The sequence below is a fragment of the Hemitrygon akajei genome, chromosome 3 (genome assembly GCF_048418815.1).
Source record: "Hemitrygon akajei chromosome 3, sHemAka1.3, whole genome shotgun sequence".
Taxonomy (NCBI): domain Eukaryota; kingdom Metazoa; phylum Chordata; class Chondrichthyes; order Myliobatiformes; family Dasyatidae; genus Hemitrygon; species Hemitrygon akajei.
This window is the reverse complement of record NC_133126.1, coordinates 52,145,989-52,167,746: the sequence shown is the minus strand read 5'-3', so window position 1 is coordinate 52,167,746 and position 21,758 is coordinate 52,145,989. Positions and strand designations below refer to the sequence as shown.

Genomic DNA, 21,758 nt, shown 5'->3' with positions numbered 1-21,758 from the left:
ATAATTGTATTATTGAGAATCAAAGAGTATGCGTTGTTTTTTTTAGTTAAAGAATCTCACTGAATTTGTTAGTGTTTTTAAGACCATAAGACAGAGCAGAATGAGATCATTCAGCCCATTGTGTCAGCTTCACCATTCCATCATGGCTAATTATCCCTCTCAACCCTATTCTCTTGCCTTCTCCCTGTAATCTTTGATACATTTGCTAGTCAAGAACCTATCAAGCTCTGCCTTAAGAATATCTAATGACATGGCTTCCACTGCCATCTGTAGCAATTTAATGAATCGCATGAAATTTTACAAAGGTGAAAGTGTTTTTCATGAATTGGAATGCTCAGATTAAATCAAAGTCCATTTTGGATATGATTTTATATCCATGTGAATGTGAGTATTTATATTAATTATCTGAGAAGGGAGTGGTGGACAACTAATGTATATTAATATTGATAGGAACTTGCAGGATCAAAAAATATCTGGTCAGTATTAGAAGTGATAGTGTGTTCTTAGCATTACTTCATTGGTATAGTAAAGTGTGGCTGAATTAAATTTAGTGAGCTGCTACAATGTCTTTGTGAGATTACAATCACTGTAGTCACCCAGACAGCATCCTAGAAAACCTAGAGTAGACTACGTGTTCTCTGATAGGTGCACTATACTAGCAATCTGTTTTAGAACTTCGGGCTGTACAACACAGTAACATGGCTTCAGTCCACCAAATCTTTGCAGCAAACAGTGCCAAATTAAACTAAATCTCTACTCCCTGCGTATTCATGTGTCCAAGAGCCTCTTAAACACCACTATTGTATCTGCTTTCGTTACTATCCCTGGCAGCCTGTTCCAGGCACCCATCATTCTCTGTAAAACATAAAGTTGCTCATACAGTTCTCTTAAACTTTACCCCTCACCTTAAATGTATGTCCTTTAGTATCTGACATTTCTACCCTGGGTAAAAGATTCTGACTTCTACCCTGTCTACGAGCCTCATAATTTTATAAACTTTTATCCAGTCTTCACTCTGCCTCCGAGAAAATAACCTGTTTGTTCGATATCTCCTCATAGCTATTACTCTGTAATCTAGGTAGCATCCTACTTAGCGTCTTATGTACTCTTTTTAAATTGTCCACCTTCTTCCTGCAATGGGGCACACAATACTCCAAGCACAGCCTAACAAATGTTATATGTCTGCAACATAACTCCTTGCTCTTGAACTCAGTGACCAACCAATGAAGGCATAGACAGGATTCTTTACGACCCTACTTACCCGTACGTCCCCTTTCAGAGTGGTGTCCTTTGACAGCCTACTTCACTGTCCAGAACTCCACTAAGCTTGGTGTTGTCTGCAAATCTACTAACCCACTTCTCTATTTTTTCATCTAAAAAGAGTCCTAGCACTAATCCTGTGGAAAACCACTAGCATGGACCTCTAGCTGGAATAACACCCTTCCACTAAGGGCAAGGCAAATTCTGAAGCCAAACTACCCGGTCTCTGTGGATCCCATGTATCTTGATCTTATGAATCAGCATTTATGAGCAACCTTGTCAAATAGAGTACAGAAAATCAAGTTCTTTGGCTCAACTGGCCCATGCCCACCAAGATTCCCAACTAAGCAATTCCCATTGGTCCATATCCCTCTAAACCTTATCTATCCATGTATTTGCCCAAGCACCTTTTAAATGTTGTTAATGTCCATGCTTTAACCACTTCTTCTGGCAGATCATGAAATAAACTAACCACTCTCTGACTGGAAGTTGTTGCCCTCAGGTTCCTTTTAATCTGCTCCCTCTGATCTTGAATGTGCACCTTGATTTCCCAATTCTAGATTTAAAAAACTGAGTTCATTCAACCTACCTACATTATGCCCTCATAATTTTGTAAACACCTCATTCTCCTGCTCTCCTAAACTGCTCAACCTCTCTGCACAACTCAGACCTCCAAGTCCAGACAACGTTCTTATAAATCCCCCAGCACTCTTTCCAGCATAATGGCATTAAGCTTCCCATTAGCTGGCTGATCAAAACTAAATATAATATTCCATAAGTGGCCTCACCAACATTGGTCTTCATCAATCGTGGAATTGAGTTTAGGAGCTGAGAGGTAATGTTGCAGTTATATAGGACCCTGGTCAGACCCCAGTTGGAGTACTGTGCTCAGTTCTGGTCGCCTCACTACAGGAAGGATGTGGAAGCCATAGAAAGAGTGCAGAGGAGATTTACAAGGATGTTGCCTGGATTGGGGAGCATGCCTTATGAGAATAAGTTGAGTGAGCTTGGCCTTTTCTCCTTGGAGCAACGGAGGATGAGGGGTGACCTGATAGATGTGTACATGATGAGAGGCATTGATTTGTGGATAGTCAGAGGCTTTTTCCCAGGGCTGAAATTGTTGCCACAAGTGGACACAGGTTTAAGGTGATGGGGAGTAGGTACAGAGGAGATGTCAAGGGTAAGTTTTTTTACTCAGAGTGAGTGTGTGGAATGGGCTGCCGGCAACTGTGGTGGAGGCGGATACAATAGACAATAGGTGCAGAAGTAGACCATTTGGCCCTTCGAGCCTGCACCGCCATTTTGAGATCATGGCTAATCAACTACTATCAATACCCGGTTCCTGTCTTGTCCCCATATCCCTTGATTCCCCTATCCATAAGATACCTATCTAGCTCCTTCTTGAAAGCATCCAGAGAATTGGCCTCCACTACCTTTCGAGGCAGTGCATTCCAGACCCCCCACAACTCTCTGGGAGAATAATTTTTTCCTTAACTCTGTCCTAAATGACATACCCCTTATTCTCAAACCATGCCCTCTGGTACTGGACTCTCCCAGCATCTGGAACATATTTCCTGCCTCTATCTTGTCCAATCCCTTAATAATCTTATATGTTTCTATCAGATCCCCTCTCAATCTCCTTAATTCCAGCGTGTACAAGCCCAGTCTCTCTAACCTCTCTGCGTAAGACAGTCCAGACATCCCAGGAATTAACCTCGTGAATCTACGCTGCACTTCCTCTACAGCCAGGATGTCCTTCCTTAACCCTGGAGACCAAAACTGTACATAATACTCCAGGTGTGGTCTCACCAGGGCTCTGTACAAATGCAAGAGGATTTCCTTGCTCTTGTACTCAATTCCCTTTGTAATAAAGGCCAACATTCCATTAGCCTTCTTCACTGCCTGCTGCACTTGCTCATTCACCTTCAGTGACTGATGAACAAGGACTCCTAGATCTCTTTGTATTTCTCCCTTACCTAACTCTACACTGTTCAGATAATAATCTGCCTTCCTGTTCTTACTCCCAAAGTGGATAACCTCACACTTATTCACATTAAATGTCATCTGCCAAGTATCTGCCCACTTACCCAGCCTATCCAAGTCACCCTGAATTCTCCTAACATCCTCATCACATGTCACACTGCCACCCAGCTTAGTATCATCAGCAAATTTGCTGATATTATTTTCAATGCCTTCATCCAAATCGTTGACGTAAATTGTAAACAGCTGTGGTCCCAATACTGAGCCCTGTGGCACCCCACTAGTCACCACCTGCCATTCCGAGAAACACCCATTCACCGCTACCCTTTGCTTTCTATCTGCCAACCAGCTTTCTATCCATGTCAATGTCTTCCCCCCGATGCCCTGAGCTTTGATTTTACCCACCAATCTCCTATGTGGGACCTTATCAAATGCCTTCTGAAAATCGAGGTACACTACATCCACTGGATCTCCCCCATCTAACTTCCTGGTTACATCCTCGAAAAACTCCAACAGATTAGTCAAGCATGATTTACCCTTGGTAGATCCATGCTGGCTTGGCCCGATCCTATCACTGCTATCTAGATATGCCACTATTTCATCCTTAATAATGGACTCTAGCATCTTCCCCACCACCGATGTCAGGCCGACAGGTCGATAGTTCTCTGTTTTCTCCCTCCCTCCTTTCTTAAAAAGTACTCATTAAATTCTTCTGCCATTTCTCTGTTTCCCATAACAATTTCCTGGCTAGCTTGCGTTCGTACCTCATTTTTTCTCCCCGTATTGTCTTTTTAGTTAAGTTCTGTTGTTCCTTAAAAACTTCCCAATCATCTGTCCTCCTACTCACCTTAGCTCTGTCATATTTCCTTTTTTTTAATGCTATGCAAACTCTGACTTCCTTTGTCAACCACTGTGGCCCCTTTCCACCCTTTGAATCCTTCCTTCTCTGGGGGATGAACTGATTTTGCACCTTATGCATTATTCCCAGGAATACCTGCCATTGCTGTTCCACTGCCTTTTCTGCTAGGCTATCCGTCCAGTCAACTTTGGCCAGCTCCTCCCTCATGGTTCCATAGTTTCCCCTGTTCAACTGCAACACTGACACCTCCGAGCTGTCCTTATCGTTCTCAAATTGCAGATAAAAACTTATCATATTATGATCACTACCTCCTAATGGCTCCTTTACTGCAAGGTCGCTTATCAAATCCTGTTCATTACATAACACTAAATCCAGAATAGCCTTGTCCCTGTTCGGCTTTCGTACAAGCTGTTCCAAGAATACATCCCGCAGGCACTCTACAAACTCCCTATCCTGTGGTCCAGCACCAACCTGATTCTCCCAGTTCACCTGCATGTTGAAATCCCCCATAACTACTGCGACATTACCTTTGCCACATGCCAATGTTAACACCCTATTCAACTTGCACCCAATATCCATGCTACTGTTTGGTGGCCTGTAGACAACACCCAATTGGGTCCTTTTGCCCTTACTGTTCCTCAGTTCTATCCACACAGGCTCTACTTCTCCTGACCCTATGTCCTCCCTTGCAAAGGACTGAATCTCATTCCTCACCAACAGGGCTACCCCACCCCCTCTGCCCACATTTCTGTCCCTACGATAGCACGTATACCCTTGTACATTCATTTCCCAGGTCTGATCTCCCTGCAGCCATGTCTCCGTTATCCCAACAACATCATAGTTACCCATTCGCACCTGGGCTTCAAGCTCATCCGCCTTATTTCTGACACTTCGTGCATTCAGATATAGAATTTTTAGCCCATTTCTCCTCTCTCTGTTTGAATCGCTGCCTACTGTGCTTAACCCAGCTCCCCGAACTCCCATCGGGCTATATGCCCCTAGAATTTTGTTGTCCTTCCTAAATTTACTTATTCTTTCAACACATTTAACTCCATGTTCCGTCAGACCAACCCTCTGTACATGTGTCCTCCTTATCACTTGTTCCGTCTCACCTTTCTCTACTACACACTTAATATTCTGGAACCGTGTAGTCCCCGCCTGTCCTTTATTCTTCCTCTCACTATCCTCTCTCGCATTCTGGATCCCCGACCCCTGCAAATTTAGTTTAAACCCCCCCAAGAAGCACTAGCAAATTTCCCTGCAAGAATGTTAGTACCGCTCCAGTTCAGGTGTAAACCGTCCCTTCGGAACAGATCCCACCTTCCCTGGAACAAAGCCCAATTATCTACAAACCTGAAGCCCTCCCTCCTGCACCATCCTCTCGATACGATAGGGTCTTTTAAGAGACTTTTGGATAGGTACATGGAGCTTAGAAAAATAAAGGGCTATGGGTAAGCCTAGTAATTTCTGAGGTAGGGACATGTTCAGCACAACTTTGTGGGCTGAAGGACCTGTACTGTGCTGTAGGTTTTCTATGTTTCTATTCGATACTACCCCTGTTGCAATGCAAACTGTTCCCAAGACTTCTCCATTTACTTCCTCAAGGTTCAAACTCTTCATTGCCTTTACGGTAAAAACAGAGGAGAAATATTCATTGAGGTTCTCACCCATCTCCTGCAGTCCACTTTGGTCTTTGAGGAACCCTGTTTTTTTTTTGCTGGTTACTCCAAATATAATTATAAAATTTGTATGGATTGCCTTAATCTTCTCTACCAAAGCTACCTTCTGCCTCTTTTCTGATTTCTTTCTTGAGTACATTTATGCATCCCCTCTCTCCTGGGATTCCTGTGATCCTAGCTTGCCTGTACCCAACCCATTCCCTCTCCTGATTGATATACATGTATGCCATCAAGGCCTAATAGAATGGTCTTTAAACAAGTCTCACATGGCAAATATGGACTTGCCTGATAACAGCTGCTCCCAGTTAATGACCCTTAGCTCCTGTCTCACAATGTTGTAATTTGTCCTCCCCCCCCATCCCTTTGGTACTTTCCGACAGGTCTAGACCTGCTCTTACTCATGATTATATTAAAACTTAAGGTGTTGTTATCACTGTTCTCCAAATGCTCTCCCACTGAAAGGCTAGTCACTTGGCCAGGCTAATTTCCCAGAACTAGTTTCTGAGGGAGAAGCTAAAATCAGATGGATCAGATGCAGGGCAGATGCATCCCAAAGGAGGAGTATTCTAATGGGATGATGAGACAACCGTAGCTGACAATGGAAGTCAAAGACAGAATAAAAACAGAAGAGAGGGTGTATAATGTAACAAATGTTAGTGGGAAGTTAGGGGATTGGAAGACTTTAAACACTAAGAGAAGACAACTTAAAAAAACAATAAGGAGAGAGAAGATGAAATATAAAGGGAAAGCAGAAGAATAAGAGTAGAATCTTCCAACAATGCCAAACAATACAGTCAGAGGGTTGGCTTTAAAGTTTACTTTGAAAAGCTCCAAGAAAGTTTGAAATACTGCTTTCCAAAATTTATCAAGCCACAGGCAGGACCAAAACATATGAATTAGAGAGGTGGCTTTGCCATTACACTTAAATGAGAGCGCTTATCTTTAGTCATATAGGCTCTATGAACCACTTTAAATTGTAAAAGAGAATGACACGCACATAACGAAGAGGTGTGAACAAGTTGAAAAAAAATCATGCAAAGTATCCTCATCATTTGAAATCTGTAGGTCTTGCTCCCAGAGATTTTTAATTTTATCTAATGGAATGTTTCTCATTGCCAACAACATACTATAAATATTAGAAATAGATCCATTATGAAAAGGTTTCAGAGTAAGTATTGTATCAATTAGATTCTTATCTGGACATTTAGGAAATGTATGAAGTTGAGAACGCAAGAAGTCTCTAATTTGTAAATGTGTAAAAAAGTGAGCTTTACAAAGATTATATTTAATAGATAGTTGATCAAATGAGGAAATATGATGACTATCTCCAACAAACTCTTAAGCGGAATGATTTGCATATTTTGGCTTTTATTTCTCTTTTAGCCATAAGAGTTTTGTTGCTTAAATGGAAAGATTTAAGCCTGCTCATGCCGATTGGTTGATTGATGTTACGTCACGTTTAAATTTAGAGAAGATTAGGTGTTCTATTTCTGTACCTAGACAAGATTTTTTCACATTATGGGGACATTTTGGGAACTACTTTCACCGTCTTTGACTTGTTCAGCAATGATGATGGCTACTATATGTTTGAATTTACAAATATGTTCAGGATTTTTTTTCTTTTAACCAAACAGCTGTTTTTTTTCTTTTTTTTTGGTTATGGGGTTTTGATTTTGTTTTAGTTTAGAATAAAATATACCTTTTCAATATCACATTTAATTTACTATACACAGATATGGGGCATTTCAACTTTGATTCTGTTTTCATAATATCATAATGTATTTGTATTCATCCATGCAAGTAATCAATAAAAATATTGAAAAGTAAAAGAGTAAAATCTTAATGGCAGAAGTTCACAATTTAAATATTACCCAGAGTGTAAGAGTAGGTTCAAAGATTCAATTTAATGTCAAAGAAACATATATAATATACATCCTGAAATGCGTTTTCTTTACAAAACATCCACGAAAACAGAGAGAAATGCCCAAAGAAAGAACAACAGTTAAACGCGAGAACCCCGAAGTCCTCCCCTGGCACATAAACAACAATTCCCCCCTCCCCCCACTGGCAAAACAAAAAGCGCACCTGCTAGCGGTCGCTATTGGAAAATGGAAAACTTGGTAGTACAATTACAAAATCACTACAGACATTTTCTTTAAATTTAAAAGTTTTAATGGAATGAAGTTAGACTAATATTACTGAACAAACAAACACCTAGAGGATTTCATAGGGAAAAAAGATGGACAACAACAATGACAACAGTTCCTAATGCAACTTTTCTTTGCAGGCACATGTGCATGGTTATGAGGGGAGTACAAAAGATGAACAGTAAAACAGTAACCAGCACTATGTTGGGTGTGTTTCGGGAAGACCCAAAGACCCGAGAAGAGTTTCTGACACTTATCAGGAATTGAAAATCTTGTCCTTGATGGAACCTCATTGGATGGTCAAGATCCTTATAGACATTTAGTAGATGTTTTATATTGTAAGAGGAAGAGATGTTGGATTTAGATTTTCTTTTAAGTCATACAAGTTAAAAACTAAACTTGGACTGTGTACTTGTATCAAAGTTTCAAATGGACAATATTTTAGTTTTATAACTATGATTTTCGATAAAACAGCATAGCATCTGATGCAGTTAAACTGTAATTTGTAATAGCTGCAGATCTTTAAAGTTGATACTTACATAAAATATTTTCTCTTTCCCTATCTGTTGTAATGATCACATAGATACACTAAATATTAAGTCTGTTCTACATCAGTCAAATGATATTTTTCTCAACACGGTTTGGGTACTTTTATTTCCCATGTCAATATTTGTTAATGATTCTCACGGCTTAGAGTTGATGCAGTGGGAGAATTTGCACTGGTGATGAGCATGGGTCTACTTCCCAGACCACTCCACCCCATAGTTCTGTTCTTTCTTAGAGATTTTTTTCATCTCTCTAACCATTGAAATAAGCACCAGAGTTTACGTAACCAGCAATGTGGATCAATCACCACATTTGGCCTGTTAATTCCAGAATGTATCCTAGATTTCTTTTCTTTAAAATTTTTAGCTGAAATGCCTCTACTACAGCTACAACTCTAGTTGGTTCTGAATGGTAAGCAAAATGTGGACAAAACCAATGCATTTTAATTATTTCATCCTAGCACCCTTTACTTGAATCTCACAATTGTAAGTATTTTTCAAATTATTATTTCAAAACTTTTCAGACCAAATTCTTCTGAACATTAAAAGTCCTAGGGAATAGCTGTGTCCCCTTTGTCACCGTGACTAAAAGTGGAACTAATACTTATGGCAAGGTCTGACCATGCCTGCAAAACTGTGAATCTCAAGGTTGTCCATGGTATAAATATTTTGGTAATAAATTTCAAGTTTGAACTTTAAATTTTGCTAATATAATTCAATAATGTATTGCTTTTCCATAAATATTCTAACTTGAAAATGGCCTAGTCCTGTTTTCTTTTAGAGGTCCAAAAATATATTGATCACTCTCTTGAAATTATTCACAACCCTCTGGAATACAGGATTTTAGAAGTACAAGCTGTGAAGAAATTTCTCAATTGCATTCCTAAATGCCTGAGCATTTAAAGGGAGACTCTGCTTTTAGTTACAAGTTCTCCAGTGAGGGTAAGCAGCCTCTCACTATCAACTCTGTTAAAATCTCTTGAACTTTTATAAATGAATGAGCTTGATTCTTATTCTACTCACCTCCTCTGTATTGTGCAAAACACGTGTGCTCAGGATCTACCCTCTCATCCCAGGAACTGAACTTCTTTCCAATATACTGTATCAAATGCAAGCACATCGTTCCAAGAGTAGAGACCAAAACGCCACTGCAGATGTATTTTTTCCAAAGCCCTATCAAATTTTTACCGAATTCCTTCAACTACAACATCTTTAATCACACCCTTTCAATACAGTCCATCATTCAATTAGTCTTAATCATTCCTACCTGCCCCTGAGCATAAAGGATGCATCACGTTAATAGAATAACAAGGAATGGATGTTATGTCCTCACTGAGAGTCCCTAATATCATTTGGTCAATTAGAGGGATAGTGGGTGACAGAAAGGAAAGAATATTTTCTCTGTGAGAAGGAAAATAAATAACAAGTTACAGTAGATTTGGAAAAGATCAAGAAATTGTGTGAAAAAATATAATAACATGTTAATAACATTAATAGATTTATCTGAAATGAGAATACAGACTGCCGTTTCTTCCAATAGGAATATAGATGACCAAATTTGAGACATTTGTCATTGGTAAATGGTTGAGCTTTTAGAGTAAGAAGACAAGTAAGAAACCCTTTTGATGTAAGGACGAACCAGGTTCCTGTTTACAGATAATTCTTATAAACTATTCTGTTTTTACAGTGTTTAAATGTGTATTTATTCATTAAAGTTCCAACACAACAGATGCAACCTTGCAAAGTGGGGATTTGAAATCACAAGTAATAGATGTTAAAAAAGCATAATGAAGTTGCATAGAATTATTTTGATGCTTAGGTTTAATGGTATTGTTAAATTCTTTAATGATTCTAAGTTAATGTCTCCGAAAAACCAGGTAAATAAATTTGTAGAAGGGTGTTAAGCAGTTGTATATAGTATGATTTAAAAATGCACATATATCAGTAATGATCTTAACTATTTATAGAACAGTGAAGGAAAATTTATGTCAAAGTATCAATATATCGTCAGTGAGCATTTTATTAATGAAATACAGAACTAGTTACTTGCAAGTTAACTTGATAATCATAATTATTTAAAAAATGAATACTATTCTTGAGCATCGCCTAATTTCTAGTTCTGAGAGTGCAATACTATGTTTAAGTATGTAGCAGTATGTCATTTGATGATTAGCAAAAAAGAATAGATCCAATTCATTATTCAGTTAAGAATAAGCATTGGGAATTTAGAAACTAACTAATATGCATATATTTATGTAAATGAATGTCTAAAATGGGTTGTGACTTTAACAGATACTGTTGTGTTTACCAGGCGACTAATTCCACTTATTTTCTTACTCCTCTTGTTAAGTTTCAAGGTTGAAGGTTGGATTTAGGATTTCATTTACGTAAGTAGTTGAGCAGGTATTTTATTTGTAATAAACAGAATGTAAATGTAGATTTGCTGTATATTTCATTTATGTTAGGAACCAGTTGGAATTTGGTTTGGTTGTTCATGATGTGATGTGCCATTGACCAAGATGATATTGTTTACACAAGCACTGTCTAATCACTACCGTATGATTTGTTCTAAATTGCACTTACCGTAAATGCCACAGACTTAGTGACAGAATTATTCTCTTTGTAATATGGATGCATATATCTTTGATGCCTGTATTCCCAAAGATGACTACTTTCACATTCCCATTCTATGATGTTGCAAAACTTGTCCTCAAGTGAATGAACTGCTGAAATGTTATTGTGCAATTTTGTATAATGAAAATTGAATGTCATTAACTGACCTGTTTTGTCATATAAAAAAGAACACAGACATCCAAAATGGTACTCAAATTTACCATGAACTCATTCAAATATGTAAAAATCCAGACTCACTGTATGTTGTTCTGAGTATCCTTGTTGGGTGTACTAACCTAGCGTTTGTTCACACAAGAAAGTGGCCTTGGACTCTGTAGTATCTTCAAAAGCAAATAGATTTGTTTGTTTTAATCTTGCTTTTTGTACTTGTTTTGTCTTTTATTGAAATGCATTTGTGGTTTTAATGCACATTCAGCACTGTGATGGTTGCGTCTAATTAATATATTGTACATTAGCTTTTATTTATGTCCATTAAATTATACTTTAAAACTTTAATTCAGCTTGTGTTCAAACTGTTCCTTTAAAATGCAAATATATCTGGAACTTGAGTAGCATTTCAGTGTTGGTTGTAACACTGACATTTTGCTTTACCCTTCCTGCTTGATTTTGAGGTAGAGTAATGATTTTGGCTTGGCTATCTCACTCAGGTTAATAACTGGGGAGGAACATGTCAGGTGCTGTGACGTACAAATAAGCCAGCTGTTTCAGAACAAATCCAATTAAACCTTGTTAAAGTATTACTTTGCTAATGCAGAGATAAGACATTGAACTTGTGCGAGTCAACAACAACCTGGCCTGGATCTTTGCAATCACTTGCCGTTGACCTAAAAGAAACATTCCCATAAATATCAAACGATCTCTAGCACTGACTTCCAATTTCCTAACTTTGATTACTGTCAGACATCTGTCTAAAATTGATCCCAGACATCGGAGGTCTGTGCAACTTCGTGATTAGCATGTTGAGTGCACAGTGGTGGAGCAGGTAGTTCTGCTGTTTTCCAGGGCTAACATCAAGCCAACTGTCCAGCCAGTCACACAAAACTCATCGATTAGAAACAATCGGAACAATTTTTTGGCTAATATTTTAAACATTTGCCAGAGCACTATGAAAAGATTAAAATATATACAATTAAATTAGAGCCAAAATGTTAAGAGCGTTACATTTGGAAGTATTTACTAGGGTTAGGGAGCTTGACAGCAGTAATTATGACCGCATAGCATTTTTCTTGAGCATAAGAGGCATTGATAGAGTGGACAACCTTCTCCCAGGGCAGACATGGCTAATATGAGAGAGCACAATTTCAAAGTGATTTGTGGAAAGTATAGGGGATGTCAAAGGTAGATTTTGTGGTTTACACAGAGAGTATTAATTGTGTGGAACACACTGCCGAGGTGGTGGGAGATGTGGATACATTAGGGAGCTTGAAGAGTCTCTTAGACATACAGATGAAAGTAAAGTGGAGGGTATGTGGGAGGGAATGGTTGGATTGACCTTGAAATTAAAAAGTAGGCACAACATTGTGGGCTGAAGTGTCTGTACTGTTCTATGTTCTATTTTACCGCAGCTTGAAATTTTAACTAGTTAACATTTTGGTCAACTTATTTTTCTCGGCATTAAAAGTCCAACCACTGAAAATAGCTTCAGGATTTGTGTGTAAGGTACAGTGCAGCGAAACAGGTGGGTGAAAGTAATTGTTCTGAGACCAGGTTTGCACTCAATGGTCCAAATAGTCTCCTGTGTCAGAGAAAAATATAGCACATATTATAACTGCTCATAGAAAAAAAATTGAAAACTGTTTCCAGTGGTGAACACTGATAGTTCATCAGTATTGGAAGTGCAAATTCTGTGCCATCATGATTGGTGATTAACAGAGTTACCAATAGATGTGTTCAAGGTGTGGCTTAGATGAAGCTGTGAAGAGGCAAGTAAAGAACATAAATTGAATATGTTAAAGCGCTGGATTCTAATGATGGGATTAAGTGAACAGTGAGATTCACTTGAGTTTTATATTACTTTCATTAGTTTACCTACAATGTGAATTGTTTTAATTCATTCTTAATGTTACTGTAAAATTAGAGATTTGCAAACATTTGATTATTTTTATTTGTGACGGCCAGCTGTTAATGTTTTTTTTCTTACATTAGTGAGCAGGGCTTTAACATGCCCCTCCATATATGTTTGGGAGATCACATAGTGACAGAGAGGTGGGTTATGTAGCCCCTTGGGGCAGTTCCACCATTTAATAAGATCATGACTGATGTAATCGTAGCTCAGTTTCACTTTGCTAATTTTGCCCCATAGTCCTCAACACGCCTGCAGAACAACATTTATCTTGCTTTTGAATTTGGTCAGTAACTCTACCCCCACTTTCCTAAATGGTGGGGGAGGTAAGGGGGAAATACAAATGTCAAAACCCTTAGCTGGTTGAAGAAGTTGCTACTTTATAATATACTCAATGTAAGTGTGTACTTATTCTAATTAGCAAAAAGCACAAGCAATTTACTGTCAAGATACTCTGCAACAACTTTAAGTTATATGAGATTTGTTTGTTTATTCCTAAAATTGGACTAACCTAGTTAGTTATTTCAGTAGGTGGGTTTCATTAGGTACATGTAATGTCAGAGAAATGGATACAATATACATCCTGAAATCCTTCTTCTTTACAAACATCCTTGAGAACAGAGCAGTGCCCAAAAGAATGAACGACAATTAAATGTTAGAACCCCAAATAACCCCTCCCACACGTAAGCAGCAGCAAAGGCCCCCTACCCCCACCAGCAAAAAAGCATCGGCACCTCCCACCGAGCTCTCCAGCGCGCAGCAAAGCATCAATAAAGACACAAACTTACAGTACCCCAAAGACTACTCAATCACCCAGTAATCCGACATACCACAGGCTCTCTCTCTCTCTCCCTAATAAAGGAATGTGTTGTCCGCGTTGCACAGCAAGAGGGGAGACATAACAAAACAAATTACACAATGGTGCAAGCAAAATCGGGATTACTGTGCTGTTAGCGATGATTCCAGCTGAAGTGGAAGTAACTTTATCTCAATCCACTGGGAATGCTTAAATTTGTAAAACTACACAGTGATTGTTTGCAATGAGCAGGGAAACCAATTGAAAGGAACTTGTAGGAGGATTACAGTTCAGAAACTGATTCATCAGCTTGGCCATTCTTAAATATGTTTCTCTTCTATATTGACTGAATTTTCCTAACATATTAGCCAATTAATTTTAAATAAATTATTTTTAAAAGCTACATTATTAATAGATTATCATCACCTACTTGTGTATTGCCTTGTTAGTTTTAATTTACAATCGATCACCAAGAATTGGTCTATCCCAAGTACTGGCATATGAAAACCTAGATTTCTGGTTTTACATTTTTAGTAATGTCATGGGAAGTATTTTAACCAAATAAATCATGGTATATTCCAAAAGAAAACACAGCACCTTCAACAAGCAAGAGATATATAGGAGTATTAAACTGATTGAAAACCAGCAGTCATTTGCATCAAAAAGGAAAAAAAAATATTTTAAGCTATTGTATCAGATAGTTAAGGAAAATTTCATAATTCCCTCTAAAGCAGATGATGACTGGGTGTCTCAGAATCCACACCCTGATTAATACTTGTTGATAAAAAATAAACTTTGCTTAACCTTCTACCTTGGGCAATCTTAAATGGACTCACTCACCTTTGACTGTTGTATTGTGAACAACCAAATTTTCTCAATTCTTAGAGAAGGGAATATCCCATTATTTTACCTCAGTTTTTCGCAATTTTGAAAATGCTAGTCTACCAGATTTCTTAATGGGGCTTCTTTATCCTATTGTAATCGTTTTTGTTTATTTAATCAAATCTTGAGGTCTGGTATATTTAATATTTAAGTTTTGTTTGTTCCAGCTTTAAGGTTGCAGCCACAGACTGAGTGAGAAGTTATGAGTGATTATACAAACAATGCTTGATCAGCAAAATGTAATCATAAATTCAGGTAATGAGATCAATCTAATTAAATACAAGTATAACATTTCCACTTTCAATAATAGACACCTCTAGCAAAGTTGTCAGTGGCAAAGAAGTTGCATTCTAAAGAGGAAAAATATTCCCTGCTGAGGTAAGGGATGGAAGAAAAGCTTAAACCATGCAAGCAAAAGGATCACGTAGGTTTCTGATATCTAATTTTTGCTTATCATATTTGGCTGACTTGATTTCTTGAACAGTACATCCTACAGCCCACAAAGTTGTGCCAACCTACTCCAAGATCAATCTAACCCTTCCCTTCCCTCCCACATAGCCCTCCACTCTGCCTCTACCAGCATCTTCAGCAGCATGTTCCATGCCTCCACCATGCTGTATAATAATCCTACCTTAAAATTATGCCCCTATTATTAGCCATTTCCATCCTAGCAAAAAGTCTCTAGCTGTCCACTTGATGAATATCTCTTATTATCTTTACGCATCTATCAAGTCACCTCTCATCTTCCTTCGCTCCAAAGAGAAAAGCTCAAGCTCACTCAGCCTATCCTCATAAGACATGCTACCCAAGGCAGGCAACATCTTTCTTTTTAAACCTTTTTATTAATTTTAAGAAAAACATAAATGAAATATGAATACAAAGTGTTTGAGAGTACATAATTAATAGTTTAAATAGACAATCAGATATATAATAATCAGTATATAAGGCCTCCCAAACTCATAGTATTTATGTAAAAGAAATCGAAAAAGAGAAAAAAAACCCCAAAAAAAGAGAAAAAAAAACTAACCAACATGGGCCATTGCATAATGTTAAATACATACAGTAGTGCCAATAACTCCGAACCTCCATCCAAATAATTAAGGATAATAAAAGTAAGGTTTAGGATCAGACCATTTAACTCATATGAAAATGTTGAATAAACAGTCTCCAAGTTTCTTCAAATTTAACTGAAGAATCAAAAACCACGCTTCTAATTTTTTCTAAACTCAAACAAGAGATAGTTTGAGAAAACCACTGAAATACAGTTGGAGGGTTAATTTCTTTCCAATTCAGTAAAATAGATCTTCTAGCCATTAATGTAACATGCAGGCAACATCTTGGTAAATCTTCTGTGCACTCTCTCAAAAGCTTCCCCATCCTTATAATGTGGCGACCAGAACTGAACGCAGTATTCCAAATGTAGCCTAATCAGGGTTTTATGGAGCTGCAACATTGCCTCACAACTCTTGAATTCAATCCAACTAATAAGGGCCAGCACATTGTATGCCTTCTTAACAACCCTATCAACTTCCATTGCAACCTTGAGAGATCTAATGACATGGATGCAGGATTCCTCTGTTCATATACACTGCTAAGAATCTCACCAGCAGCCCAGTATTCTGCCTTCAAATTCAACCTTCACAGGTGAATCACTTCACGCTTTTCCAGGTTTAATTCCATCTGTAACTTCTCAGCCCACCTCTGCATCTTATCAATGTCCTGTTGTAACCCTCGACAACCTGCTACGCTATCCACAACATCACTAGCCTTTATGTCACTGACAAACTTACTAACCCACACTTTCACTTCCTCATCAAAGTCATTAAAATAATTACAAAGAGCAGAGATCCCAGAATAGTTCTCTACAGAATACCACTGACCACCAATCTCCAGGCAGAATATATTTCAATCTACAACCAACAGCCTTCCATGTGCAAGCCAATTCTAAAGCCATACAACAAAGCTTCCCTGGACCCCATGCCTGATTTTTTGAATCAGCCTAGCATGGATTCCTCTGACTCCAGGCATGTTTTATCCCTGATCAGTCATATTCTCACTCTTGTGGTTTTCCTTAATCCTAGCAGCCAAGGCCTTACCAAGCCATCCTTCAAACTTTCCCACGTCCATTCTTAAATTCTTTCCTGGCTCCATTGCAACTCTCTAGAACCTGTCTGAACATTGTTTAAGCTTCTTTTTACCTCTTGACTAGATATTCCACATGTCTTGTCAACCATGATCCTTCACTCTACCACCCTTCCCCTGCCCCATGGACAAACCTATACAGAAACTTAAGCAAGCGCTCCCATTTCCATTCTGCATTTCCTTGAGTACATCTATCCCAATTTACGCTCCTAAGTTCCTACCTATAACATTCTAATTTCCCCTCCCCCAGTTAAATACTTTCGCATACTACCTACTCCTATCCCTCTCCAAAGCCAAGATAAAACTCAGTGAGTTGTGGCCACTGTCTTCTAAATGCTCACCTACTAAGAAATCTGACATCTTCACTGTCTAGCACCAGATACAGTATGGTCTCTGCTTTAGTCAACCTGTTTAAATATTGTGTCAGGTATCTTTCCGGAAAACACCTAACAAATTCTGCCCCATCTAAACCTTTTGCACTAAAGAGATGCCAATCACTATTAAGAAAGCTGAAGTCGTCCATAACAAAAACATTGTTATTTTTGCACTTTTACAAAATCTGCCGATCAATCTCCTCTTCATTTTCTCAGTTGCTATTGGGGAGGGGGGCAATATAAGAACATAAGAACGTAAGAAATAGGAGCAGAAGTAGGCCATCCGGCCCATCGAGCCTGCTCTGCCATTTAATAAGATCATGGCTGATCTGTCTGTAAACTCAGCTCCATCTACCTGCCTTTTCCCCATAACCCCTAATTCCTCTACTATGTAAAAACCTATCTAACTGTTTCTTAAATATATCTACTAAAGAAGCCTCAACTGCTTCCCTGGGCGTAAAATTCCACAGATTCACCTCCCTCTGGGAAAAACAGTTTCTCCTCATCTCCGTCCTAAATCTTCTCCCCTGAATCTTGAGGCAATGTCCCCTAGTTCTAATCTCACCTACCAATGGAATAACTTTCCTATTTTCTATCTTATCTATCCCTTTCAAAATTTTGTATGTTTCTATAAGATCCCCTCTCATTCTTCTGAACTCCAGAGTATAGTCTCAGGCAACTCAATCTCTCCTCATAGGTTAACCCCTTCATCCCTGGAATCAACCTGGTGAACCTCCTCTGCACTGCCTCCAAAGCCAGTATATCCTTCCTCAAGTAAGGAGACCAGAACTGCATGCAGTACTCCAGGTGCAGCCTCACCAGTACCCTGTATATTTGCAGCATAACCTCCCTGCTCTTGAATTCAATCCCTCTAGCAATGGCCAACATTCCATTTGCCTTCTTAATAACCTGTTGTACCTGCAAGCCAACTTTTTGCGATTCATGCACAAGCACTCCCAAGTCCCTCTGCACAACAGCATGCTGCAATCTTTCACCATTTAAATAATAATCTGCTCTTCTATTATTCCTTCCAAAGTAGATGATCTCACATTTACCAACATTGTATTCCATCTGCCAGACCTTGGCCCACTCACTTAACCTATCTATATCCCTCTGCAGACTCTCCACATCCGCCGTACGATTTGCTTTTCCACTCAGTTTAGTGTTATCAGCAAATTTTGCTACGCTACACCCAGTCGCCTCTTCCAAATCATCAATGTAAATGGTAAACAGCACCGACCCCTGCAGCACCCCACTCACCACTGACTGCCAACCGGAGAAACACCCATTTATACCAACTCTCTGCCTTCTATTGGTTAACCAATCCACTATAGAATACTCCCTTCGTGTATCTGACATCCACCCACAATGACTTGATGGGCGATCCCTCCAAAGCCTTTCTGCAGCTGTGATGGGGGAGTACAGTTAGACGAGAAGCTAGACTGGACTGCCAACACAGATGCCTTGTGCAGGAAGGCACAGAGTCGACTGTACTTCCTTAGAAGGTTGGCGTCATTCAATGTCTGCAGTGAGATGCTGAAGATGTTCTATAGGTCAGTTGTGGAGAGCGCCCTCTTCTTTGTGGTGGCGTGTTGGGGAGGCAGCATTAAGAAGAGGGACGCCTCACGTCTTAATAAGCTGGTAAGGAAGGCGGGCTCTGTCGTGGGCAAAGTACTGGAGAGTATAACATCGGTAGCTGAGCGAAGGGCGCTGAGTAGGCTACGGTCAATTATGGAAAACCCTGAACATCCTCTACATAGCACCATCCAGAGACAGAGAAGCAGTTTCAGCGACAGGTTGCTATCGATGCAATGCTCCTCAGACAGGATGAAGAGGTCAATACTCCCCAATGCCATTAGGCTTTACAATTCAACCGCCAGGAGTAAGATATGTTAAAGTGCCGGGGTTGATTGTATTTAATGTATTTAAACTACGCAAGAACTTTTTTTTTAAAGCTATTATTAATGCTTTTTGAGAGAGTGATTTAGATGCATATCATATTTTTACTGAGTTAAGTATTGTATGTAATTAGTTTTGCTACAATAAGTGTATGGGACATTGGAAAAAATGTTGAATTTCCCCATGGGGATGAATAAAGTATCTATCTATCTATCTATCTAAAAGTTACTAGGATAAAAGTAAAGATCTTTACGTTATGTCTCCAAAAATGTGCAATCATAACTATTTATAATAAATAGAACAGTCAATGTAATATAGAGTACTCTCAGATCAGCGTGAGTTCATCAGTCTGATGGCCTGGTGGAAGAAGCTGTTCCAGAGCCTGTTGGTTCTGGCTTTTATGCTGTGGTACCGCTTTCCGGATGGTAGCAGCTGGAATAGATTGTGGTTGGGGTGACTTGGGTCCCCAATGTTCCTACAGGCTCTTTTTACACACCTGTCCTTGTAAATGTCCTGAATCACGGGAAGTTCGCAACCACAGATGTGATGGGCTGTCCGCACCACTCTCTGCAGAGTTCTGCGATTAAGGGCGGTATAGTTCCCATACCAGGCAGTGATGCAGCCAGTCAGGATGCTCTCAATTGTGCCCCTGTAGAAAGTTCTTAGGATTTGGGGGCCTATACCAAACTTCCTCAACCATCTGAGGTGAAAGATGTGCTATTGTACCTTTTTCACCACACAGCTGGTGTGTACAGACCACGTGAGATCCTCGGTGATGTGGATGCTGAGGAACTTGAAGCTGTTTACCCTCTCAACCCCAGATCCATTGATGTCGATAGGGGTTAGCCCGTCTCCATTCCTCTCGTAATCCACAACCAGCTCCTTTGTTTTTTTGTGACATTTTGGGAGAGAGATATCTTCTTCCCTGTAGGCCACCTCGTTATTGTTTAAGATTAGGCCAATCAATGTAGCGACTTCAGCAAATTTAATTAGCAGATTGGAGCTGTGGGTGGCAACACAGTCATGGGGATACAAGGAGTAAAGGAGGAGACTCAGTACACAGCCCTGAGGGGCTCCTGTATTGACAGTCAGAGGGTTGGAGGTGAGGGAGCACACTTTTACAAACTGGTGGTGATCTGACAGGAAGTCCAGGATCCAGCTGCACAAGGCAGGGTCAAGGCCAAGGTCTCGGAGCTTCTTGTCAGCATACCTGATAAGCAATGCCACTCCCCCACCTCTTTCACCTCCCTATCTGTCCCTTTTAAAATATCTAAACCCTGGAACAGCCAGCAGCCATTCCTGCCCTTGTGACAGCCAAGTCTCTGTAATGGCTACAACATCTTAGTTCCATGTACTGACACATGCTCTAAGTTCATCACTCTCTTTCCTGATACTTCTTGCATTAAAATAGACAAATTTCTATCTGTCCAACCAACTGTAATTTTGCCCTATAAACTGTCTCTCTATAGGCTGCCCCTACCTGTACACCAACTGCCCCATCCTCTGATCTATCAGTCATGGTCCCATCCCCCTGCAAAACTAGTTTAAACTCTCCCTAACAGCTCTAGCAAACCTGCCAGCAAAGATATTGGAGCCCTCAAGTTCATGTGTAACCTGTACTTTTTGTACAGGTCATTCCTTTCCAAGAAGGGATCCCAATGATCCACAGACCTAAAATCCTGCCCCTGCACCAGTTCCTCAGCTACACATTCATCTGCCTGACCCTCACTGGTGCATGGTACAAGCAGCAATCCAGTGAGTACTACCTGTAAGGTTCTGCTTTTCAGCTTCCTGCCCAGTTCTCTCCATTCCTTCAAGACCTTATCTGTGTTCCTACCTTTGTCATTGGTACCAATACGTACCATGACTTCTGGCTGTTTCCCACCTTTAGGATGCTGTGGACAGATCTGATACACCCCTGACCTTGGCACCTGGGAGGCAGTTCCTAATTGGGTCATATTTCTTTGTTGAATTATTTACTGTACACCAGGATTACACATTTAGAGATCGATACCTTTAGGCACAAAATTAATAAAGCTCCATGTACCTTATACATAAATTATATTTAACAGGACAAACAATTCAGAAGTTTGAACTGATGATCCACACATGTTCAAATTCAACCATCTGAAGTTAATCAAGTATAAACAGTTAAGTAATTAAATCTAGAATTAAAAAGCTATGAATAAATAAAGGTTGAAATCCATCTTGTTTATTAATGATTTTTTTTAATATGAAGGTACAGGTGCAATTCTTCCCCAATACAGGAAAACACTTACACAAAATCCACAGTCAGTTGGTTGACTCTAATCTGTCCTATGAAATCACCTAGTGAAGAAACTTTGCATCTAGACTTTCAGAAAATCAAAAACATCACATCTGTACTGTCAACACACATTCAGCACGTTCTTCCAGCCAAAGAATTTTAACGTAATACTGACAATGAAGAAAATCATTCAGTCCACAAAAGCCAACCCAATCTGGCAAATAACCACCATC

The 21,758-nt window shown here is 39.4% G+C and overlaps 2 protein-coding genes across 2 annotated transcripts in view; one reads left to right on the top strand and one right to left on the bottom strand.

Annotated features, from left to right (window-relative positions):
- gch1 (GTP cyclohydrolase 1) overlaps positions 1–11,599 on the top strand; it is a 53,110-nt gene extending 41,511 nt beyond the window's left edge. Inside the window, exon 6 of the mRNA XM_073039881.1 lies at positions 8,066–11,599. Coding sequence (XP_072895982.1) covers positions 8,066–8,192 — 127 coding nt within the window. The 3' untranslated portion in view covers positions 8,193–11,599. The remainder of the gene's footprint in view (positions 1–8,065) is intronic.
- samd4a (sterile alpha motif domain containing 4A) overlaps positions 1–21,758 on the bottom strand; it is a 237,053-nt gene that overhangs the window by 17,364 nt on the left and 197,931 nt on the right. The gene's annotated exons all lie outside the window — the stretch shown is intronic.